This window comes from Gekko japonicus, unplaced genomic scaffold (assembly GCF_001447785.1).
Source record: "Gekko japonicus isolate JY-2015 unplaced genomic scaffold, Gekko_japonicus_V1.1 scaffold247, whole genome shotgun sequence".
In the NCBI taxonomy this organism is placed as follows: Eukaryota; Metazoa; Chordata; class Lepidosauria; order Squamata; family Gekkonidae; genus Gekko; species Gekko japonicus.
Genome location: NW_015166427.1, coordinates 798,037 through 824,655, shown reverse-complemented (window position 1 = coordinate 824,655; position 26,619 = coordinate 798,037). Strand labels below are relative to the sequence as shown.

The window sequence follows — 26,619 nt, the reverse complement described above, 5'->3', positions numbered from 1 at the left end:
CAAACCACCTCTGAAACATCTCTTGCCTTAAAAACAAGTCTAGCTCACCACCTAGTGGAGCATAACACGAAAAAAGCTAGAACTTCTGGCTGCCAGACAATCTTAGGATCTCCTGGCTATACTATACACACTGCCATATGATAATAATTATTATTATTATTGTGGAACATTGTGCAGGGTGGGCTCACTGCATGACAAAAAGAAGAGTCTCCTTAAGGGGTTGGGAGGACAGGGGGCAGGACAGCCAACCTCGGGGCTGATGCATTGGCTGGGCCTCTAGGAGGATGGTGATGGCTACGAATGAAGGTTTCTGCCAATTCCAGCCCTAATACCAGCCCTCTGTCCTTTGTTACTCAACAGGTGGGTTGGGAAGGTGCAGACAGCAGTTGAGCTGTCGGCTGCATCCGTTGTGTACCTCAGCTGTGCCAAGACCTGAGGAATATGTGATCAATAAAGTTGTGGCCTGATGCCTCCCAGGATGGTGTGTTTGTGTCGTCCTTCTCTCCCCCTGCCATGGACTGATCCTTACTCCAGGCACTGACTTGGACAGCAGAGGCTAGCCTGATCTTGCAAGCTAAACCACGTCGGTCCTGGCTAGTATTTGGATGGGAGACCACTTAGGAATACCAGGGTCGTGACACAGAGGCAGGCAATGGCAAACCAACTCTGAATGTCTCTTGCCTTGAAAACCCCACGGGGTCGCCATAAGTCAGTTGTGACTTGACAGCAACAACAACAAAAATTTCAGGGAATTAAAGCAGGAAAAACTTTTTGAAGTTGGACCTCCCCTTCCAAATTACCGATCCACTTTTAACTTCTTTGATTTATAAAGCAATGTTTGTATTACTGTAATAAGAAATATTTCATATTCCCAAATGCAATATAGAAAATACCAAAGATGTCCTTTCTTTCTAGCCATGAGTGCTAATTTGGGTTAATTTACGGTCTACCTTACAGAACTGCCTCGTTGGGAGTCTGAAATACTTGGTATTTTGCATGATGTCAATTTATTCACATCTTAAGTATTTAAAAGCTGATAATCCTACATCAATTTAATTGTGAGGAAGTGCAGAAGCGGTAGGTGTGATCACTACTTAAATTTCTCAAGTGTGAATCTTGTCAGAGACTTTTTAACAAGCAGGGAGAATCAAAGGCCATGGGGGAAACCTGAAACCGGCGCATTCAGCATCCTTGGGGAATGCTTAGCTCCCCCAGAATAACCCATTTTTGTGTACAAACAAAATGTGATGCTAATCCAGGAGCACAAGAAGTAGCTCTCATTTGGTGACTGATCGGTTCACATCAGAACATTTCAGAGTTATCTGGAGGGTGGGCAAATTCAAATGTAATTTAAGTTAGGAATCGAGCAGGCAGAAGCTGTCCAGGGTGTTCTTGTAACTGCAGAACTCCTCTACGACTCCCTGTTCTTCTAGCTGCTGTGTACCCAAAACAAATCAGTTTCTCTTGTCTCTAGTTTGTGCCCCCCCACCCACTTATCAGAAAGAGTGATGAGTTACAGTAGTACGAAAATCAAAGAAAAACATGCTCATTTGCACAGTCTTAAAAATAAACCTCCTGATTGCAGCGTATGTTTTTCTAGGTGTAGGGTTACTTAAACTGGACAGCCAAAATATTTCTTGGCTTGCTTTGTCCTGGATTATAGGAGGGCTTTTGATTTTTGCTACGTACATGGACTTCTGTGTTGCGCACTTCATGCACTTGCAACTTAAAAATAAGTTAGAAAATACTTGCTCTAAGAATTTTCATCCCTTCATTGGATGGCAGACAAGAGCCGGCATCTCCAAAGCCAGAAAAGGAAAGGCCCGCCTTGTACAGACAGCTCTGTGCCCTGACACAATGGCTCCAGTATAAAGTCTTGCTGGGCCCAGTGCTTGAAAGCAACAGAACAAAGAAACACCAAGTGGCTGTTTTTGAGACCAAAGAATATTGAAAAGGCATCCAGGTCATCTTGTGATGGAGAAGTTTAAGGCTGCTCTGTTGCTGGCAGGGGTCGGGGATGCTCTAGGCTATCGAAACTTCACCCGGGAAAACAGCGCTTTAGGTGCAAAGATCAAAGAGGAACTGAAGGAAATTGGAGGACTTGAGAACCTAGTGCTGTCCTCTGACAAATGGCCTGTGAGTGACAATACTATTATGCACATGGCTACAGCGGAGGCTCTCGTTACAGGTAGGAAAAACTAAGCAGTCCGGGTGCACGTTTGGATGGAGGAAAGCAACTGGAGAAGAGCTATAATCCCAGTGCCCTGCTAGTTGAACAGTGAGATTGTGCTGTAATGTTGGTTGAATGTCAGTGCTCTATAAGATGCTTTGCGTTTTCCTCTTTAGTTTAGTAAAATTGCCGTAGTGGCTGAAGTGAATGCTGTGAGGCAGGAAGCCCTGTTACAGAGTATCCATAAAAGTACTAGGTGGCTTTATATAAGCCACAATTAGTTCCCCGACTTTTAATACGAGGAAGATAATACTGGTCGACTTTATATGATTGTTGTAAGCATTACAGGGATAAGCAGTAGGTGGCTTTATATAAGCCACAATTAGCTCCCCGACTTTTAATACGGGGAAGATAATACTGGTCGACTTTGTATGATTGTTGTAAGCATTACAGGGATAACATTATGTGAAACAGTTGGACCTCAAGATTTCTTCTGTTTTTATTAATATTGCCATTCATGGTTAATAATGTGGCCATATTTATTACCTTTCTTCTTTAGTTCTCTAAATATGCAATATGATGCACATTCTGTTATGTGGGGTGCATTGGTGCGAACTTGCCTTTAATGAAAAATGGATAGAGGAAGGAAAACATTAGATCTTGTCTTTAGGAAATAGTTACTAGTTTCTGTATAGTATAAAAGGAGATTCACGTCTGAGTAAAAATGGATCTGAAAGTCATATTAACCTAATTGCATTTTACAGTGCAATTTCTGTATACTATTTTAGTGTACTATTTTGGAGCCAGTTCGGTGTAGTGGTTAAGTGTGCGGAGTGTAATCTGGAAACCTGGTTTGATTCCCCACTCCTCCACTTGCAGTTAGTGGATTACCTTGGGCATGCCATAGTTCTGTCAGAGCTGTTCTTGAAAGAGCAGTTCTCAAAAGAGCTCTCTCAGCCCCACCTACCTCACAGGGTGTCTGTTGTGGGGAGGGGGAGGGAAAGGAGATTGTAAGCTGTTCTGAGATTCCTTTGAGATTCCTTCTTCTATTTGACAACTATTAAGATGACATTGCAGAACAAAACATCAGTAACTTTTCATAAGGACAACTGCATATGTCAAATTATGTATTGCATTTCTCTTTTGCTCCCAATTTTCTTTTCTAAAAATCAAAACCATCAATGCAGTTTTCACTCATGCCCAGCTCTTATCTGACTGCTGCTGAGAGGTACTAAATTTAGCTGGCAGAGGTCTGTTGAAGAGAATCTTGGATAGTTCATGTCTAGCTGCTGGTTAGCCAATGATGTGAAGGGGAGCTAATACTCTAAAGATAATGGCAAGAAGTCAGCCTATCCAGGGAAGGGATGACTAACATACTTCTGAATATAGTCTGTGATTAAATGCCCATCACATGTTTCCTACTCTTGACCTCTGTAGGAGCATAAATGTTATCTACAAGTCTTATCAAGAGGGTTTGCAACCATTTTTAGTTATGCCAGCCATAGAATAGCAGGTTATTATACCTCTGTCTATTGTATATAGCAGGGCAGCTGCTGTGTGAAAATACACTTAGCTCTTGAACGACTGGGGGGATTCCATAACTCACATGTGTATCATTATAATAGTTTAATACCTATGCGTAGCCATGAATTATTTTCTCTGTGTCTGAGAGAGAAAGAGCAAGAAATGATAAAAATGCTTATTTGAGTTATACCATATGATTTTCTATTTTTAAAAAAGTGTTGTGGAGAAAGCATTCCTGAGCCACACAGGAATAGTAGAGGTGGCGTCACACGTTGTCGTCACCTGCCATTGGGTCAGAGCAGTACTAAATAAACAAATGCATCAAATATGGTCTCCAGCTATGGGCTCTGTTCCCTTCAGTTTCTTTCCTTTATAATATTTTAATTGGTTGTCATGCTTTAGAGATTAGGAGCTACACAACTCTTCCGCTCCGCCACTTGGTGAACTGTGTTTTTAGTTTACATTTTTTTAAATCTTCTATCATGGCTGCACTTCCTCGAGCTCTATTGGGGGTGTGTGTGGCTTAGCTAGCCCTTCCAACAGTGTCAACAAGGAACTCCCTTATTTTCATTTACCTTTTGTAACTGGTGTCCATTAAAAGATTGAGGAATGAACTGGAAATCCATGTTTAGGTAACTGTTTACCTATTTATGTACTTAGTTTTTTGAACTTTACAAACTCTCATCTAAAGGTTTCCAGGGTGGCTGAAGGCAAATACTAGAATACAGTCAATCAAAATGAACATTAAAAACTGTCTGCCGTAAACCACTAGAACAGATTATATAAAAACAAAGTCCCAGCAGTTTAAGGAAGGATCACTTTATGAAATAAGAGTAATTTGAAGTCTCTCCACAATGTGTTGCTAATATAGATGTGTGCATTATTTTATTTGGAGGAATTTTAAGGGCTCCTGAGAAGTGCTTTGTAATCCTCACAAATTTACTGAGCAATAAAAACAACAAAAGTCTTCCAAGTCCACTGGAGTCAACGGATTTAGAAAGGGATAACTCTGCTTATGATGGAACTGAAGGAGTCTTCTGACACTTTTAAATTCTAACAGATTTGTTGGTAGCATAAATGTTAATGAGTTAGAGCCCCCTTCAGCAGGTGTATAAAATGAAACCTGTAGGTATATATTTACTCATACACATACGCAAAGGGAGAGGAAAATTCCAAAAAGTGGAGTTAAAAAGCCATGAAATGCAAGAGATACAATTTGCAAAACTCAAACACAGGGGCCATTTGCAATAGCTGTAACTAGTGATCACAGTCTTTCCTTAGAGTCACAGACTGGGACTTCTGGTTTATGGCGACACGCTAGCGGACGCGTCTCCCGGACCTCCTGGGAAGCGATCCGCGCACCAGCGGTTGGGAGGGGTGGCGATTGTCCACCACTCCTCCGGAGCCTTTGTGAAAGGCTCCTAGCCATGGGGCTTTTGAAGGGTGGCCTCTTCGCCAGCGTGTTGCTGGAGAATTGAGGCGCTCTTCTGCCCTGGCGGTCCTGCCGCTGCTGCGTCCATAATGGAACCAGAGCTGCCGACTGGGACAAGCATTGGAGATCGGGCATATAAAACATACCTTGAGTGAGGTCTCCGGATCACCAATGAACAGTGAGTCGAGTAAAAGCGAAATGGCAGGAATTTAAAAGAAAGCCCCCCTGGGAACGACGGGACAAGTGAGCAGGGGAGGGGCCCCTCCCATACACATAAATATAACAGCGATTTCCCAAGCGAGAGCTGAAGTTTAAGCGTTGAAATATGAAGATATCAACCAGGGGAACTTCCGGTTTATGGCGACACGCAGGCAGACGCATCTCCTGGACATCCCGGGGATGCAAACTGCACACCAGCGTGTAGGAGGGGGTGCGATGGGTCGACTCGTGCCCCCCCCCCCCGGAGCCTTGGTAAAAGGCTCCTAGCCAGGGGGATTTTGAGGGACGATCTCTTCGCTGGTGTGATGCCAGAGAATTGAGGCACTCCTCCGCCCCAAAGGTCCTGCCGCTGAGTGACCACATGGTACTAGTGCTGCTGACCAGGACAAGCGTCGGAGATTGGGCAAGAAAAAATGATGCCGAGCGAGGCCGGCTGGCCAACAAAGCAGAATACCTTGTAAGCGAAATAGATGTGGTTTATAGAGCCTATTTCGTTTATATCAAGAAAAATAATTTGCCTGGAGAGATAGTGGTCAGATTCTTGAAGAGACATGTGAGGGATCAAATCCTGAAAGCAACTATAGGAACGCCCTTGAAAATTGCAGGCAACACTATCAGGATTCTAAAAGACATTCCATTTGAAATAAGGAAGAAGAGGAAGAAGTATAAAGACTTGATTCTGTTTTTGCAAACAAACAGCATTCCCTACAGATGGTTGACCCCCGAAGACATCATTTTTAAACTGCAGGAAAAAATTGACTCTGTTTCCAAAGTGCGTGAGTTCCTGAGACTGCAACTGGGAGAGTCAGGTGAGGACGGCAAGGAAGAAGAAGACAGCAAACCTAGTGATGAAATGGACTCCGCTACTTTCGATGAGGACTCTGCTTCCAAAAAGGGAGCGGCAGCCCCAAACAATAATATCAATTGAGGATTATAAAAGATAAAACAAAATGAAGGCTGAAGAACTCTGATCTGTGCTTTGAAGTTTTTAACGATGCTCTTGTGATTTTCTTTAAACAGTTAAACTAATGGTTTTAAAGATAAATAATATTGCTTAATCGACCATGTTCAATGTAATTTTAGCATTTTAGACTAACACTGATATAAGCTTTTGCAATGATCTCCTATACTTGGGTTTTTAGTAGTTTTCTTTCCTTTCTCTCATAGATGTAGTTTCCCCTTCCCCTTTTCCGTTGTAGTTTATAGAAAAATGCAATAAAAAATCCTCTACAGGGAACAAAAAAAAAATGAGTCACAGACTGAACCAATGCTGTATTATCACTAGTTACAGCTGTTGTGAATAGATACTGTGCTTTTTTGTGTTTGCACAATAGACATTGAAATGTCTATCCCACTGAAACTTGATACTTGGCAATAATGTTAATTGAACATTCATTGGGATTTCTGAATAAGCACACAGAAGGATTGTACTGTACACGTGCCACCATCAGAACCATAATTGTCTAAAGGTAAACTCTGAAGTAACACCTAAGGGTAAAAGTTGCTAATGTGTGTTCTTAATCATACAATTTCATTTGGTATATTTTCTGTGGAATTAAAGTCATAGAGCTTTTTATATGAGCAGGAAATGCTTTTGACCTTTAATCTTCAAAGAGAGTTCTTAGTCATCAGTAATGGTGAACATCCAATTGCAAATGTTGTAAGACACCTTAATGTTGCTGCATATTAAGGATTAAGTTGGATTTGTTCAGTCTTTAGGAGTTTGTTTTAGATAAATTTGTAGAGCCAGTTGGGTGTAGTGGTTAAGAGCACGGACTCTAATCTGGGAGAACTGGGTTTGATTCCCCACATCTCCACATGCAGCTGCTGGTGTGACCTGGGGTCAGTCATACGTTCTTTCAGAGGTGTTCTCTCAAGGGCAGTTCTCGAGAAAGCTCTCTCAGCCCCACCTACCTCACAGGGTGCCTGTTTTGGGGAGAGGAAAGGAAAGGGATTGTAAGCCACTCTGAGACTCCTTTGGGTAGTGAACGGCAGGGTATAAATTCAATCCCCTCTTCTTTTTCTTACCACTCAAAGAAATATAGAAGGCCTGCCCCCGCCTTCCACCTCTGGTATTTCAAGGAGGTCTCCCATCCAATTACTGGCCAGAGTTGACCCTGCTTGAGGTTGGGCTTGACTGGGCTATCCAGGTCAGGATCTATCTATAGCTCTTTTGAAGTGATATTAACAAATCAAAGCCCAAACTGAAAATGCCCCAATGGAGAAATGCATCTTATTTTGAAGAAGGGCTTGACTCAAGCCCCACATTTAGTCTTGGGCTCTTTTTGTAGCAGGAACTCCTTTGCATATTAGGCCACACACCCCTAATGTAGCCAATCCTCCAAGAGCTTACAGAGCTCTTCTTACAGGAGCTACTGTAAGCTCTTGGAGGATTGGCTACATTAGGGGTGTGTCGCTTAATATGCAAATGAGTACCTGCTACAAAAAGAGCCCGCCAGGACTGACCGTCAAAGCTTTGAAAACGCTAATAGTCACCCTGGCTGAGGACCACGAAATGGACAGCTGACATCTTAGCTGGAATTCTCTTGTTCATACAGAGACTTGAGGATACGAAGGCTAGATTATATCTTCCTGGAGATTTCAGGAAAGGATTCTTCGACCCACAAGGAGTGGGAAAATGCAAGAGATCAAATCTCTTGGCACAAGGGGGAGAGGTGGCATTTTGCAGGTCCCTTCTGGCTGATTTCTAATATGTACAAAATACTGTTGAAATGGTTTACGGAGGATGAATCTGTAAAAGAGCAAATGATAAAATGGGCAGTTAATATGAATAAGGAAATAACTATAGAAACATGGGAATATTTGTGGAAAAATTCTATGAAACTATCTGTATGTACTAATGTAAAAGAAAATTGTTACAAAATGATCTATAGATGGTACATGACACCTAAGAAAATAGCAAATATGAACCAGAATATGTCTAGCAAATGTTGGAAATGTAAAAAACATGAGGGCTCATTTTATCACATGTGGTGGACATGTGATAAAGCTAGGGACTTTTGGACAAAAGTCCACAGTGAAATGCAAAAGATTCTAAAATGTTCTTTTAAGAAAACACCTGAAATTCTGCTCTTAGGTTTAAAAATGGAAGAACTGAATGTAAAAAAAAAGACACTGTTCTGGTATTTGATAACAACGGCAAGAATGATATATGCTCAATATTGGAAGCAAGAAAAAATACCAGATCTGGAAGAATGGATACAAAAAGTTCTGTTCATGGCTGAGATGGACAAAATAACCAAAAAGTTGAACAATAAAGAGGACCAAGAATTTTTTGAAGAATGGAAGGACTTTAAGATATATTTAGAAAAGAACTGGGACGTGAGACAAAATTTACTATGTTTAGAACAATATTAAGTACTTGATGTTATCCTGAGTTTATCTATGTGGGACATGAGGGAAATGCATTGCGGGAAGCCTTTCGGGGGAGGGAGAGAAAAGGGAATATTTAACCAATTGATAAAAAGATGTAAAATGTGATAATAATGGAAAATAAAACTCTTTTGACAAAAAAAAATATCCGAAATTGGGAACTTTCACACATGAGCTCCATCTCGATGCTTGGCTGGTTTCAATAAAATGCATTCTTCAGAGGTAGGAACAGTAAATTCTCCATTTCCAAAGGTGTTCCCTCAGTTCCACACTGAACGAGTTTACATGGGATATGCACTCTCAGAATACATCCAAGGAGCGTAGCACCCAGCAGAAATTTCGCTCTTCAGGAATCTAGGAATTTCTTTAACTATTACAGATGGAAATTAATAACCCTAAATGTTTTAAAGGGTGTTTTTAAAAAAAGAATGTGTAGGGGCTTCCGGTCTGGCTCCCGCGAAAGGCAGACGCATCCTCGGGTCGCTCCCGAGGGCGCCTTGCCCGCCCGCGGTGGAGGAGGGAATCCGCGCAAGCGGAGACCCGAACGAGCCCCTCAGATGAGAGGAGCTCGGATCCGGGGCGCTTTAGGGCGTTCCAGGGGGGAGTCTCTCTTTCGGTCGAAAGATCGGAGATTGAGACTCTCGCCATGCCCTGCCCCTTTGGACCTTGCTGCGTGAGCGACCCCGTTCTACGGGGTTTAGCGGAACCACCGGGCGTCACCGAGTGATGAAGCGAATATCCGAAAAAAATGGAAAAGAAAAGACTGGCGTAACTGTGAGTTGTCAAAATACAGAGAAAATGAACTAAGAACCTTTTCCCCCCCCCCTTCAGCGGAAAATGAGGAGATTAATCCTCTATAAGCGAGAAAGAAAAAAAAGAAAAGAGGGGGGGCATGGACTGAGCGAATAGTGATGTTTTCCTTTGATGTACTTGAAAATAAGCAAGAAAAGGTTTTGTTTCTCTGGAGCGCATTTTAAGAACTTTACTAAAAATAAAAAAACAAGATGTCGGAGCTGGGTAAAGACAAGCAGAGGAGAAGGAAGGGACTTCCGTCAGGGCGTTTGTGTCAACGTGAGTGCCGGCTGTTTAATATTTGGACTGTGTATAGCTATGAATCCAACGGGGATTGTGAAGGAAAAGAAAAGTTTGAATTGTGACAGCGAAAAGTGCCTCATGAGCGCTTATAAAAGTCAACAATTGAAGAGGAGAATCCAGCGAAGAGATTGGGAGCGGATAAAAGCGAAATTGAAATTAATACCATTCTCAAAGCTGGAGATCTCCGGGCATGGCATGAAAGGAAGACGACTTATAGCACAGGAACTGAAAGAGTTAACAGCGACCCGAAGGAGGAGGGGAAGAAGCCGGAGGGAGAGAAAAACAGAGGAAGCCCCTCCCGTCACTGAGAGTGGAAAAGTAACCAGCACGTAAAAGAAGCGGTTTCGAATGTGCTCTGAAGAGACTTTTTAACAGAAATTCAAAGGAACATTACTAACATACTAATACAAAAAGTAACTGGAATGGAAAAAAGATGTTTGACAACACGCAGAAGAAGCCTTTGATGATTGGACATTACTAACAGTTTAATCTAACAGTTAACAGATCACTCAGCTTTCTCTTCGTCCCACTATATACCTTCCCTATTTTTCTTTTTAAGCGAAACTCCTCCCCTTTTTAGGGGAATCAATAAAATCTTTATACAAAAAAAAAAAAGAATGTGTAAAATCAGGCAAACAAGAATAGTCATTGAGTTTTAAAAACTTAGCCTAAGATGGAAATTGCTGTTAGGTAAAATACTTAGTTAAAGTAACTCTTGAGACTTTGTAGATCCAATGGCACGTGGGCATTGTTACTCTCAAACCACTTCATATATGATAGTCCCCACTAGAAATCCCTCCCCTTGTGTTGTGGTTCAATTCAAATGCCTGGAAAGAGACTTCTAAAAATGCTGGGAGCTCTGGATATATCTATTCAAGCCCTCAAGGTGTGTGATACAGTTATAACTCCTATAAACCTGTTTTATTATAGCACTCTTGGTCCTGGATGTATTGTTTTGTTTTGTTTTTGGGTAAATACCACAGCCGGTATTACTATCTTTGTAATCCTATTGTATATTCTGGCCAGCCAGAGAGTTCCTTTGCCCATGGTATGTGGTTCTCATGGTGACATGAACATGCAATAAGGTCTTATGCCTATTATGCTTCTTACATAATGTTTCATCATGACAGTTTTGTTCACAGCGGGCTAAGATGTAGAATCACAATTTACTTGGATCACAGCTAACAGCTGAGAAAGGGGAAGTTCCTAAACACACATTTTCTGCCTGAAAGGAAACAATGAGATTAAATAGCGTAAGAATTCGAAGTGTCAGTTATGAATGGTTTTATGGTTTTTTCCAAAGCAATTATTACTTCAGTTGGCAAGCTTTACTTTTGGCTTTAGTCAGTCTGACATTGCTACATGTTGGTTCTTAAATAGTCACTATTAATCTTGTTTCTTATAGCATGTACAATTGGATACCTGTGCAGGTGAGGAAGACAGTTGCCAGCTGAAGGAATATGAAAAGTAAAGTAGAAAATTCTGCTGGGGAAGAACCTCCAAGCACAGGGGAGATGGGAGATTAGAGCCCTGAGGAGAACATTGTATCTTTTTTTTTTTTTAATTTCTCTTTATTCATTTTTCATAACAAAGCAAACAAGAACATGCAAAGAATCCAATAATAAACACTCTACATTCGTACAAAAGAGTTACAGTATCATTCAGGTATTTTTGAACTTAAAGCCCCAGAGATAATAATAACAAATAACGAAAGCATCCTTTAAATTTCGACTCTTAGTATGTATTGTATCTTAAGACTAGTCAGTTACACTGAAGTAAAACAGAAAAATAAGGAGAGTCCTGATTATACAGAGAGCTTTTCCTTTACAATTATTTCATTTTTCACTCTGTGGTAATTTACCTGAAACACCTAACATCCACCATTTTGTCCTCACAATCACTTAGGGCCCTGTCCTAGACATTTCTGTCCCATTGTGCTTAATTCCAAGAGCCAACACTTTATATGTAAATATGTGATATATAAAATTAATAATTCCAAGAATCAACCCCTTATGTAAAATTAATATTAAAGCACAGTTTTTAAAAGTATGCTTTTATCATTTTTCAAGGATATTAAAGAGTAAATAATCCACATTAAATGACTAATAGGTGGAGGAGACAGTTGCATGGGTGATTTCTTATTACCTTGTTAACATTCCCTGCTGCCTTTATTTGATTATATAGCTACAGTGGGAGGACCCCCGAGGACTTGGGGGCACCTCATTTTCCCCCATCCCCACTATTTCCTCCTCCCCTTTCCTGATAGCCCCACAACGTCTCCCCTTTCTCTGATTCCTTCTCTCCTTCCCAACCAGCAGCCAATCTACCTTTATCTGCCCCCCATCTTCAGCTTTTCCTCCCTCCCTCACCCTGGATTCTCTCCCTGGAAAAAGTCTGACCGAGTTGTGCAGTACTGGCTGCCAGGCCAGGCCCAGTTGCATAATGGGCAACCAGCAAGGACCTGTAAAAGGCACCTTATTTTCCTTTGTATCTAGGGCTGCCAAGTAGGGGCAGGTGGTGGGTAAACCCCCGCTTTGGAGGCCAAATTTCCGCCGCCGTGGAATCGGGCCCTGTGTCTCCTAGATCCATGTCTGAAACTGTAACCACTACAACACCACTGGCTTCCACAGAGTGGCTGCCATTAAACAGTAGTGAGCAGGCAGGCCCAGGTAAGTCCTACATGTCACATGGTATCAAGTCACCTGGTGGGTGCTGCCAGGCCTGGCTGGCTTTTATGAGTCCTTCCTTAAAGGCCAAAGCAACTCTGGAAAGGTCCTGCTCCTCCCTCTGCTTTTTACTAACAGAAACCAAGGCTGGAAGGCTGGCAATACTGTGTAATTCCCTAGCTATGTCCACAGAGGGCGTTCATCTCATAAAGCTACAGGTGCTGCTTCTATTACTTTTTATGCAAACCTGGGGCATTTTTCTGGTGTTTAGAAGGCTATATCTTGTCTGTCTGTGGCTCCAGTTTTAAGTATCCACAGATTTGGCGATGTTGTGAATGCGATATATTGATCTTTTCTCAACAGATTACTGGTGTTTAGAAGATCTATATCGGGAACTCGTAAAACGTTATGTTGATGTTGTTGACAAACTTCCTGAAAAATGGTCAGATCCTGCTACTATTGAGGGCTGCTCCCAACTGAAACCAGACAACTACCTCCTGGCTTGGCACACACCATTTAATGAGAAAGGTAGGAATGCTTTTTTCCTAAGTTAAAAGTATCCTGTGACCTATGCCGTTGTTCATTAAAGCAATTCAAAATAATTTCAATGACAAAGGTAGGAATGTTTCCCCCCCTTTTTTTCCTAAGTTGAAACTATCCTATGACCTTTGAAAGTAATTCAAAGTAATTTCAATAACAAAGAACCATTAAAAGCTTAACAGAAGCCAGTCAGTTCATATCCATCTAGTCCAATAATTGATAAACAGTTTCCATCATTATCAACAGCAGTTTCATTTACTTTGGAACTGTAAGTTTTCCACCTTGCTACTGGCCTGTATCTTACCACTCTGCTAAGCAATTTATGAAGCCTTCTTCCAACCTAAGGTAAGAATCCATACATTATCTCTGTTCTAACCAATGTTAGATGTTCAAAATTAGAACTTAGATGTTTTAAATCATTGTTCATCACACAGTCTTCCAGACTTTCACATAGCTCAGTAGTAGTAGAAAGGTTTCAAAGTTAAGTCATAGCTCATTATATTCTGTTTGATTTCTTCTACTTGTAACACCTGCCTTTTGACAATGTGCTTATCAATGAGATAAACAGTAATACTTTACATTTTAAAAAATATTCTTCATGATGATGATGGAAGGCATTATTTCCCACTCATACAAATAAAGGGCATGAACTTGCACAAGGAATGCACAGTACAAGAAAGGATCACCATCACTTATTGTACATAACATACCTATATTGCCTTACAATATAATATCACAATATAATAAGCAGTCCTATCAACTTGACACCCCTATAGTTTAGCATCTCATTGTGTATTTGGCTCAAACCAATTCATAAAGTAGAAGGCTTGTTTAGCCTCAATTTGCCGCAAGGCATACAGGAAAGAAGAGGGTTTAACCCTTCAATCACCATTCAGCTTTACCGTTCGAAACAGAAATCCTCTCATTTCTCTTAGGAATTTTTCAGACTGCAGCCACCTTTTGCATTTTCACACATGTCATCTCAGTTCCAGTGATCGTACTATTGATGGGATGAGTTCAGACTTCCCATCATCGTTCCATCTGTTCCAGGTTTTTCCCTGGATTTATTTATTTTTTTGCACATGCGCTGAACCATTTCAGCATTTTAGCAGCCTCCTCTGTCTGCCTATCTTTCTTGGAACATATGAGCAGGGTACGATCCCCTTATACAAGAGCAGTCCCATTGGCTTCAGGAACTGGAGTTGCCAACTTCTCCCCACCCCTCCAAGATCCCTGTAGGATGGAGGTGGTGGCAAGCGGGCTCCTGGCTTTCTCAGGCGGGAGAGGCAGAAAGAGGCAGAAAGAGGACAGCAGACCACACACACACAAGCTTACAAGGCAGAGCAAATAGGAAGGTGCCCCCAATGGAAACAACTCCTTGTTTCAATGAAGGTGCCTTCCAGTGCGGAAATGTTTCGCCGCTGGCATGCAACTTAAAAAAAAAAGGCCTAACCCGCCCTTTCTGGATGTGTTTGGGCGGTGATCCTCAGGGTGGAGAGAAATATTCAGATTCCCAGGAAGAGGCTTTCTTGCACATTCATTTCGCAATTAAAATAAAAAGTGAGAAACCAGTTTTTAAAGGAACAGAGAAAAATGGGGAAGAAATCTGACAGTACTAGGATGTTTACGAGGCTGTCTGAACACAAGGGGAAAAAACACAGTAACATTGGGTAATGAAAGCGGGATTTTAAGGCAGTCTGAAAAATGCCTTTGTTTATTTTAAAAGAGGATGCGTATTATTAAAGGAACACCTTAAAAACCCTAGCTGCAAAAATCATGTCTTCTGTACTTCATTTCTACTTGTCTGTCTTCCCAATGGGAACCCAAAGTAGCTAATGGTCCTTTCTGCACTAGACCTTAAATCCTGGTTCAACCCTGTCCCCAAACTTACATTCTTCACTACACTCAAGTTCACCCTTGTAATTATCTCGGGGTATTTTTTGTTTCCACATCACATTGAGGTATTGTGTCGTGGGCTGAACTCTGATAAAACCAGGGATGAGATCCAAGTGCGGAAAGGACCTGTATCATTTTTCTCTCCCTTGTTTTAGCCTCACGGTAACCCTGTATGGTAGATGAGGCTGAAAGTGGGTGATTGGCCGAGGGTCACCTAAAATGCTTCCATGGCAGGGTGAGGATTCTGACCTTGGTCTCGCAGATCCTAGTCGGACACTCTAACCACCACACCATAATTTTGCATGTTACATTTACATGGATAAACAGCAAAGGCAAAACTATCACGTTTGTAAGAAATAGCCCCAGAAACTCATAAGAGAATCACACAAAAGGTAAAAAAAAAGCAAACAATGGCAGATCTTTTCAGCATTATTACCCATCCCACAAAGGCAAAACCTCTCTTCATAAGTAATATTGTTATATCAGCCCAATGTTATTTCTGGTTCCACTGTTTGAAATCAACATTTATTTGTCTATCTGTATATTTATTCTTCATTTATACCCTGCCTTTCTCCCTGCTGATGACCTAAAATGGTTTACATCATTCACGTCTCCTGCATTTTATCCCCATAACGACCCCAGCTGGTTCCACACGGAGGTGTAAACTTGCATTCCCACAGTGGAAGTAGCAGTAGGTGGATCAGAGGTGGACCGGGAAAGCCTTTACACACTGCAGTCCTTCACCGCTCCCTTCTGGTGCTCCATTAAAGTCCTAAAAGAGAGAAGAGAAAAGGGGAGCTTAGCTCTGCCATTTCGAAGATGATGCTAGGACCTCCATCCCCGCCCAGATTGGCTGCCGATTTCACATGGAAGTTCTGCCTGCAGACATTGGCTCTGCCTTAAATGGGAAGACCCCAAGAGCCCCAGAGGTCATGCTTAGAAAGAATGTGACATCATGTCATCTACTGGGCATGGAACAAGGGGTCACTGGGGGTGTGAGTTGGAGGTATTTGTGAATCTCCTGCATTGTGAAGGGGTTGGACTAGATGACCCTGGAGGTCCCTTCCAACTCTATGATTCTGCATGTCGACTCTTCGATGAAGCAAGAGGCCCTAACCTGGATAGACCAGGAAAGCCCGATCTCATCAGATCTCAGAAGCTAAGCAGGGCCGACCCTGGCAAGTACTTGGAAGGGAGCCTTCCAAGGAATACCAGGGCCGGGACGCAGAGGCGGGCAAATATCGAGCCACTTCTCTGAAATGTCCTGGCTCCATTAGGGATTGTCAACCATGGCTTCCAGGCACACACACACACACACAAATACTCACAGAGAAGTTTTTTAAAAATATAAAGCAAAGGCATGTTGTGCTCCACCTGGGGGGGGGGAAACCCACGTGGAAACAGTCCCTGTGAGGTAGGTTAGGTGGAGTGTGTGTGACTGGCCGAAGGTCACCCAGCAAATTTCTGTGGCCAAGTAGGGATCAGAACCTGATCCTAGTCTTGCCATGCACCACACTTGACATGAACATGGCTTTCTGAAGATTTGTTAAAGATCATATATTTAGAAGATCATTTTCCCAATGAGGCTACTTTTTCAACACAGAATAAAAAGGGGAATTTTTTAAAAAAATTCAGCTTGGTCTCAAACAGAAGGATCATTCCTATTGTATAGTTGTTGGGGGAGCCTCACAATAGTCCTTGCCCAGCGATGCCAAGTGAGCTGCCAGAAATTCCATTGGTAGGTCATTGTGTCCTTTTAGAAACACAGCTCTGCCCAGCTTAATGTCTATTTAAAGAGTCTTTGTTCCTGGCATGATGCCTTCTGGTCCAGATTTTTTATCCTGGAATTGTGTATTTCTTCTCAGGGATACTATCTGTCATGTTTCATTACTGAACTTTTTGTCAGTGTGAAAGTGATCTCTTGAAATCAGCGTGCTGAGAGGGCAAAACTAGGCATGTGCAAAGCCTCTTGGGGTGCGTTCAGATGGGGCATTTATACTGGTATAGATGCTGCAAAGAACAATAAGCTTGACGTGGTCAAAAATGAGATGGCAAGACTAAACATCGATATCCTAGGAATCAGTGAACTAAAGTGGACAGGAATGGGCGAATTTAACTCAGAAGACCATTATATCTACTACTGTGGCCAGGAATCTCGTAGAAAAAATGGTGTGGCCTTTATAGTCAACAAGAGAGTGCAAAAGGCAGTACTGGGATACAATCTCAAAAATGACAGAATGATTTCTGTCCGATTCCAAGGCAAACCATTCAACATCACAGTAATCCAAGTCTACGCCCCAACCACTGATGCAGAAGAGGCTGAAGTGGACCGGTTCTATGAAGACCTACAACACCTCCTAGAACTAACACCAAAAAATGATGTCCTCATCATCATAGGGGACTGGAATGCTAAAGTAGGAAGTCAAAAGGTAACTGGAATAACAGACAAGTTTGGCCTTGGAAAACAAAATGAAGCAGGGCAAAGGTTAACAGAGTTTTGTCAAGAGAACACACTGGTCATAGCGAACACCCTTTTCCAACAACCTAAGAGGCGACTCTACACATGGACATCACCAGATGGGCAACACCGAAATCAGATTGACTATATAATTTGCAGTCAAAGATGGAGAAGCTCTATCCAGTCAGTAAAAACAAGACCTGGAGCTGACTGTGGTTCAGATCATGAGCTACTCATTGCAAAATTCAGACTTAAACTGAAGAAAATTGGGAAAACCACGAGGCCATTCAGGTTTGACCTAGATCGCATCCCTGATGAATATACAGTAGAGGTGAAGAATAGATTCAAGGGTCTGGATTTGATAGATAGAGTGCCTGAAGAACTATGGACAGAGGTTCGTGACATCGTACAGGAGGCAGCAATCACCACCATCCCAAAGAAAAAGAAATGTAAGAAAGCAAAGTGGCTTTCTGATGAGGCTTTACAAATAGCAGAGGAAAGAAGGAAAGCGAAAGGCAAAGGCGAAAAGGAAAGATTTACCCAACTGAACGCAGATTTCCAGAGAACAGCAAGGAGAGATAAGGAGGCCTTCCTGAATGAACAGTGCAAAGTAATAGAAGAAAACAATAGAATGGGAAGGACTAGAGATCTCTTCAAGAAAGTTGGAGAAATCAAGGGAGCGTTCCATGCAAAGCTGGCCATGATAAAGGACAAAAACGGTAGGGACCTAACAGAAGCAGAAGAGATTAGGAAAAGATGGCAAGAATACACAGAAGAACTATACAAGAAAGACCTCGATGTCCTTGACAACCACGACGGTATAATCACTGACCTCGAGCCAGACATCCTGGAATGTGAAGTTAAATGGGCCTTAGAAAGCATTACTAACAACAAAGCTAGTGGAGGTGATGGTATTCCAGCTGAGCTATTCAAAGTCTTAGAAGATGATGCTGTTAAAGTTCTGCACTCCATTTGCCAGCAAATTTGGAAAACGCAACAGTGGCCACAGGATTGGAAAAGGTCAGTATACATTCCAATCCCAAAGAAGGGCAATGCCAAGGAATGTTCAAACTATCGCACAATTGCACTCATATCACACGCTAGCAAGGTCATGCTCAAGATCCTACAAGCTAGGCTTCAACAGTACGTGGATAGAGAACTACCAGAAGTACAAGCTGGGTTTCGAAGAGGTAGAGGAACTAGAGATCAAATTGCCAACATTCGCTGGATTATGGAGAAAGCAAGAGAGTACCAGAAAAATATCTACTTCTGCTTCATTGACTATGCTAAAGCTTTTGACTGTGTGGATCACAACAAACTATGGCAGGTCCTTAAAGAGATGGGAGTACCAGACCACCTCACATGTCTCTTGAGAAACCTGTATAAGGGCCAAGAAGCGACAGTTAGAACCGGATATGGAACAACTGATTGGTTCAGCATAGGAAAAGGAGTACGACAAGGATGTATATTGTCGCCTTGCTTATTTAATATATATGCAGAGTACATCATGCGAAATGCTGGCCTGGATGAATCACAAGCGGGAATTAAGATTGCTGGGGAAAAGATCAACAACCTCAGATATGCAGACGATACCACTCTAATGGCAGAAAGTGAAGAGGACCTAAAGAGCCTCTTGCTCAGGGTAAAAGAGGAGAGCGCAAAAGTGGGCTTGAAGCTCAACATCAAAAAAACTAAGATCATGGCATCCGGCCCCATCACTCCTTGGCAAATAGAAGGGGAAGCTGTGGAAGTAGTGACAGACTTCACGTTCCTGGGATCCCAGATCACCGCAGACTGTGACAGCAGTCATGAAATTAAAAGACGCCTGCTCCTTGGGAGGAAAGCGATGGCGAACCTAAACAGCATGATAAAAAGTAGAGACATCACCCTGCCAACAAAAGTCCGCATGGTCAAAGCAATGGTATTCCCAGTAGTCATGTATGGCTGTGAGAGTTGGACTATAAGGAAGGCCGAGCGCCGAAGAATAGATTCTTTTGAACTATGGTGCTGGAGGAGACTCTTGAGAGTCCCTTGGACTGCAAGAAGAACAAATCAGTCAATCCTCAAAGAAATCAACCCTGACTGTTCCCTGGAAGGCCAGATAATGAAACTGAAGCTCAAATACTTTGGCCACCAAATGAGAAGGGAGCACTCTCTGGAGAAGACCCTGATGCTGGGAAAGATTGAAGGTCAAAGAAGACGGGGACGGCAAAAGATGAGATGGTTAGACAGTGTCATCGATGCAACGAACATGAAGTTGAGCCAACTTCGGAGGACTGCGGAAGACAGGAGGGCCTGGCGGGAGATGGTCCATGGGGTCGCGAAGAGTCGGACTCGACTGTGCGACTGAACAACAACAACAAAGATGCCAGTTGGAATCGGTGTACTTACGGGCAATCACACGGCGAACATCTGCCTTCCGTCCGTAACGGTTGCAAACAGCCTTTAACCGTTGTATATTCTGCTACTAGGTCCCCAAGTGGTGTAGAGCCACTTCCGTTCGGAAGCCTGAGGCTTTCGCTTTTCGACCGCCTTTTTTTTTTAGTATGCGATGTGCGCTTGGGCGAAGCTTCGCCCCGTCGTTAATACATTTTATATATATTTTTTAAAAGGTGCTTATTGTAAGGCTTTAGACAAGTCCGGCTAAAATGCCCCATCTGAATGCACCCTTGGTGTAGCTGGCCCCACAGGCCACTCCCCATCATCATAACCATGTTCAACAGGGTAGCCATATACTTTGTAGGGTCATTACCCCATACGCCTAGTGGGGTCAGGTACCTGCTGGTCCGTATAGACTATGCCACCCAATATCCTGAGGCTATTCCCCTGCGCAACATGAAAAGCGCCAGGGTGGCAAAAGCCCTCATGCACTTCTTTACACACGTGGGACTATGCCCAAAATATTAACCAACCAGGGATCCCCTTTTATGGCAGCCCTAATGAGGAAGGTATGCCAGGCCTTGGGGATCCGGTAGATTTTTACTTCAGTGCATCATCCTCATGCTGATGGCTTGATGGAGCATCTTAACCAGACGGGGAAAACCATGCTCTGGAAGCTGGTCTATGACTGCCCTTCCTCCTGCAATCTGTACATGGACCCCTTGCTATTTGCCATCCGGGAAACACCCCAACCCTCCACAGGGCTTGGTTCCTTTGAGCTGGTGTATGGGCTGGTCCCTTGACTGGGGAACCTGGGAATGGATGTTCTGGGCCAGAGAGGAAGTAATGGCCCATTGGGAAAACCTGGGTCTCTGCAAAGGGGACCAGTACCATGGATCCTACCCTGCTACCCGAGTACTAGGACCCCTATTGTACAAGGTGCAGTGTGGTCCCTCTTGGCAGCAGAAGCAGAAGCGACTACATGCAAAGAGCTTGAAGGAGTGGCACCTGCAGGCGGCTGATCTGTGCCACCTGCAGAAGATCCCGGAGAGGTGCAAGTGAGGGATCTAACCTGGAACTCCCACAGCCAGTCTCTTGGGCCACCACAGCTCGACCCTGCCATAAGAACATAAGAGAAGCCAATGTTGGATCAGGCCAATGGCCCATCCAGTCCAACATTCTGTCACACAGTGGCCAAAAATGCCAGGTGCCATCAGGAGGTCCACCAGTGGGGGCCAGGACACTAGGAGCCCTCCCACTGTTGACCCCGCCCACAAGCACCAAGAATACAGAGCATCACTTGCCCCAGACTGAGAGTTCCTATCTATACCTTGTGGCTAATAGCCACTGATGGACCTCTGCTCCATATGTTTATCCAATTCCCTCTTGAAGCCGTCCATGCTTGTAGCTGCCACCACCTCCTGTGGCAGTGAATTCCATGTGTTAATCACTCTTTGGGTGAAGAACTACTTCCTTTTATCTGTTCTAACCTGATGAAAGAGCATGCCCTGATGAAGGACAAGTGGATGACATGCATTGCCTGCTAGATGGGGGTGGGGGTGTCTGCCATCTTCAGTCTCCACCCTGGGAAGACCATGCTGGCAACCCACTGCATCAACACTCCTCCAGAGACTGTGGTTTGAGCCCTGAAGTGACCCCTTCCCAGCAAACAGTGGGAAGCAGGGAAGCAGTGGAGCACGAAGTAGAAGACATGCTGCACCTTGGGGTGATTGAGCCCTCCTAAAGTTCATGAAGAAGCTTTATAGTACAATGGGAGCATGAGTTCTGCATAGATTACTGGGAGGTTAATAAAGTGGCCCAGCTTGATACCTACCGATGCCTTGTGTGGACCACCTCATCAACCAGCTAGGGATCAGTACCTCTCCACCCTAGACCTCATGAAGGGCCATTGGCAGGTCTCTGTGAACCCAGTTTATCACTGTGATGTTTCAGTGCCTGGTCGACTGTGCCCTCGCCCAGTGTTTGGGGATTGCTTTCTCCTACATCGATGATATAATTATCTGCAGTCCTGGCCGGTCCACTCACATGCAACATCTGGCCCAAGTCCTGTAAGCGCTAGCAAATGCCAGGATGAAGGCCACCAGTGCACTCTTGGACTCCGCCCCAGATAGTTTGGACAGGGCTTCGGAGGCTGTGGCTGGGTGGTTACAGCAGAGTAAACTGAAACTAAATCCAACAAAGATGGAGGTCCTGTACCTGAGTGCAGAGTGGGTAGATTTGGGAATCAGGCCCCCTGCCCCAGACAGGGTACTGCTGGTGCCAGCCCTAAGGGTGAGGAGCCACTTTCTAGAGAGGCCAAGGTCACCATAGTTGCCAGGTTGGCCTTTTATCATCATTGGCAGATCAGGAAACTGGTTCCCTATCTCTCCCCCGGGACTTGGCTACAGTGACCCATGCAATGGTCACTTCCAGGCTTGATTACTGTAACTCACTCTGTGCGGGCTTACCCTTGAATCTGGTCCGGAAACTCCAGCTAGTGCAAACTGTGACAGTGTGCATGCTGACTGCAACATCAGTGCGGGCATGCATTCAGCCGGTGCAATTGCACTTGCTACGAATTGAGTACCAGATCTGTTTCAAGGTGCTGGTATTGACCTTTAAAGCCCTATGTGGCCTGGGACCAATGTATCTAAGAGACTGCCTCTCTCCATATGTGCCCCAGAGAGCCTTGCACTCAGTGGACCAACATTTACTGATTGTCCCCGGCCCAAAGGACATACACTCAGCCTTAACCAGTGGAACATGCTCCTGTCTGAGATCAGGGCCCTGCAAGACCTATTAGTTTCACAGGGCCTGCAACATGGAGCTGTTCTGCGAGGCCTTTGGTTGAGGCAGCTGGCACCCAATTATTTGGCCTCCCTTGCTGAAATCTCCCAACCATATCTGGCACTCATTAATGAGATTTATCACCACTAGTCCCCAATTTGCTTAGCTATCAAAAATCCTTTCAGATGCTTTGGTTTCCTGTAGTAGAATATTTAACGGAAAGGAACATAGTTCCTAATAACTTTCATTTTCAAGACCCGTTATTCTTTTAAAATAACAGTAAGCTGATTAAGCTCTGTACAGAGACATATTGTTATATACAGATTTGTTTTATTTTCTTGAGGTGAAGTGAAATCTTTTATGTTTGTATGATGTTTAATTAAAAATAAAAACTTGTATTAAAAAAAGGATCTATCACTGTTCCTTGGTTTGTGGCCTAGTTGCTGCCAGTCGTTTAATATTGCTGGAACCTTATGAATTACATCATTTATATCACCTGCCATTTTAATTGTTTAACTAACTTATTTGTTATAACTTGTTTTTAATTATTTTTGGTTTCTTAGTGGTTTTATAACTCGAAATAAGTAACTAATTAAATAAAACCCAGAGAAGAGCTATATTGGCTTATGAGAGCTAAAATATCTGGGGTTCCTCTTCAGCCAACGGCAATTGAGACCATTTCCCAACAAGGTGGTTACTTTAGAACAGAGCCCCCTTGTACCAAGTGTCAATTGAAGCGATTTTTAGAACTGATGGGGTATTATAGTAAATTAATTCCTCACTTTGCCACCATAGCCAGCCCCCAGGCAGACTGCTTGAAGAAGGGGCAACCCATCACAATTCACTGGAATGGACCCAAACAGACATAATTTGATACCCTCCATCTGAGGCTCTCCAGTGGGCCCAACCTCCATAATCTGGACTTCAATCACCCATTTGTGGTCCAGACTGACGTATTTGGCTCTGGAATGGGTGCTGTGTTGTCCCAGGTGGAGGAGGGCCAGGAGCACCCGATACTCTTCATTAGCCACAAGTTAAAGCCAGATGAACAACAATACACAAACATTGAGAAGGAGGCCCTGGCAATCAAGTGGCCGGTGGGAGTGCTCCAGTATTATCTAATGAACAACCCCTTTACCCTAGTGACCAACCACATACCCCTAGTGTGGATGGCCTGGGTGAAGGACCACAATCAACGGGTCCTTAGGTGATACCTCTCTCTCCTTCCTTTTCGTTTCACTGGGGAGAAGACATTGCCTGGGGAGAAGACATGTCAATGCCAACTATATGTTTCAGATCTTCGAAGACGCAGACCTGGGCTCAGCATCCGGAGGGTGTCTGGGGCTGGTGTGGAGTCAACAGGCGGGAGGTAGACATAAAAGGAGGCTCCTGGGAACAGGCCAAGGAGGAGCAGGGCTGGAGGCTGGAGGCTCATAGCTCAAAATGAAGCCTTCCAGCTGGGAAGCTGAGGTCTCAGGTGACTCTGAACTCCCTCCCTTCCCATTCTGAGGCCCGAGGAGCATCCCGACAGTGGCGTGCGAAATGGCAGGAGGCAGCATCCCCCAGGGGCAGCCTCTGGGCATGACAGGAACTAACAGCTTTAGGGCTGGGTTCTGCTAATACCTTAATTTCCAAGCATCTTTTTGAGTTAGATTTATTTATCTCATGTATGCAAGCTCAAAGGGTTTGTTCTCCAACTACTTGGGTCTTTGTATCCACAGGGCCTTCCTGCCTTTTTTTTTTTTTTTTTAACTGTGCCACGCAACAGGAGAGTTTTGATGCTATCTCAGTTATTATATGGGTGATATAGGCTTTATTCTGATACGACATGCCTCTGTGCATTGGGGCAGATAGATACATTGGAACACTGTCTTTTAGAGTGCAGCCTATTTGCACACACAAGAAAGAAATTGATTTCACCTTGTTTGCAAGGAGTTATTGATGGGCCTATAGGCGATAAATTGAAATTTCTGTTGGCTGGGTCAGATCCTAATGTAACCCTATCAGGTTTTTTTGCAGAGTAGTGACAGATAGAAAAGGATTGCGTGATTTTATCTCAGGGGCTTTTATTGTGATTCAGCTCATGGTCTTTAGGCTGACAGAGCTATATCACTACAGTAAAGTCAAATCCTGTGCCTGGCAAGCAGAGAACAGCCAGCTGCCCGCTGTAACACCTATAAATGTCTGGCAATAATTATTTTTATGGGCCCCAAAGTCCCATAGGATTAGTTGTCTTTTCTTTTTTTAACGCAGCGCTCAAGCTAGCTTGGAAATCATTTTGTCTCTGACCTTGTCTTCTAATCTTTGATGATGGAATGGTCAGTGCCTACTGGCTATGTAATTATTAAACATTATTTTATATTACATGGCTTGGATCCAAATATGCAATAGCTGAATTCTACTTGTGCATCAAAGTCAAGCCAGTTTGGTGTAGTGGTTAGGAGTGGCATACTCTAATCTGGGAGAACCGAGTTTGATTCTCCCACTCCTCCACATGCAGCTGCTGGTGTGACCTTGGGTCAGTCACAAGTTCTTTCAGAGCTGTTCTCTCAAGAGCAGTTCTCTCAGAGCTCTCTCAGCCCCACCTACCTCACAGGGTGTCTGTTGTGGGGAGGGGAAGGGAAAGGAGATTGTATGCTGCTCTGAGTGAAGGACGGGGTATAAATCCAATCTCCTCCTCCTCTTCCTCCTCCTCCTCCTCGTCCTCCTCCTTCTTCTTCCAGCACCGCAGCCTTTTGTGGCATCCCTAATTCACTCTTGAGGATTGGGTGACCCTATAGAATGGTGTGAGAGGTGGTGTGGTGATGGGGTAAGTTTGCCAAGTCTCTTATCTGGAATAGCAGGGGGGACCCGGACCCAGACCGGGAGCACGCACCCCCCGCAATGATGTCGCCCAGAAGTGACGTAATCACGCTAGGCACATCGCAAGGCAACGCTCTAGCAATCGCCCTAAAAACTCTATGGTACCATATGGTACCATAGAGTTTTCAGGGTGATTGCTAGAGTGTCGCCCTGCAACGTGCCCAGCGTGATTACGTCACTTCTGAATGACATCATTGTGCTGGGCACGTCAGCCTGATCTGGCCACTTCAGGGGTAGGATTCCCCCTGCCGGCTGGATCCAGACCGGTGGATTGGGGGCCCATTCAGCAGGGGAATCCCCCCCAGGGGGACTTGGCAGCCCTATGATGGGGTTACCAACCCCACTGGGGCCTACAGTTCTCCTGGAATTATGACATGACTACAGATATCAGTTCCCACTGGAGGAAATGGGAGTTTTGGAAAGTGCACTCCATAGCATCGTATCTCCGCTGAGTACTTTCCCTTCCCTAAACGCTGCCTTCCCAGGAGCACCCCCAAATCTCCAGGAATTTCCCAAGCCAGAGTTGGCAGCTCTATGGGATGGGTTAAATCTCAGAGTGAGTCAGAGGTATTATCTGGGGCCATCTGGATCCATGCATATGTTTTTATACTGGGTACAGTCCAGAAAGTGAAGTGAGGATTTCAGTGAGGGATATCAGTGGGGAGTCCTTTCTTTTGTGGCATCACACTGTGTATGTTTTTATAATATACATTTGAGGTATTGGCAGTCACATTCAAAGCTCTTTGTGGCTTTGATCCCTCTTATCTGCCAGACCACCTGCTGTCACCCTATGCTCTGCCATGACAGCTTTGCTCACGTCAGCTGGGACTTCTGCAGGCTTCTGCAAATGGGCAAAATCCACAGCTGCCCATACACAGGCTTTTCCCCAATTTTGACTCCCATCCTATGGAATGGTCAGCCCGAGGAGGTCGGGAAGATTCCTGCTCTCCTGGCTTCCTGCAAATGATGCAAAACTGAATGATTCAAGAGGACTTTCCCACACAGGGTTGCACTGTATAAAATGGTTTACAAAGTTACTGTGGTCTATGCTGCCGTATATAACTTACTGTGAGTGGGATCCTGTTATATAATTTTTGTACTGCTTAATGTGTCATGTTAATAATCATGGTATGCTTCAGTTCATTCTGACTGGTTACAGACTTTTACAGTCCTAATGCATTTTTACTGACTGTCCCAT

General features: G+C 43.8%; 1 protein-coding gene across 1 annotated transcript in view; it reads left to right on the top strand.

Annotated features, from left to right (window-relative positions):
• The first annotated feature begins 1,698 nt into the window (after positions 1 to 1,698).
• ADPRHL1 (ADP-ribosylhydrolase like 1) overlaps positions 1,699 to 26,619 on the top strand; it is a 40,202-nt gene continuing 15,281 nt past the window's right edge. Inside the window, exons 1-2 of the mRNA XM_015411777.1 lie at positions 1,699 to 2,188; positions 12,863 to 13,027. Coding sequence (XP_015267263.1) covers positions 1,975 to 2,188; positions 12,863 to 13,027 — 379 coding nt within the window. The 5' untranslated portion in view covers positions 1,699 to 1,974. The remainder of the gene's footprint in view (positions 2,189 to 12,862; positions 13,028 to 26,619) is intronic.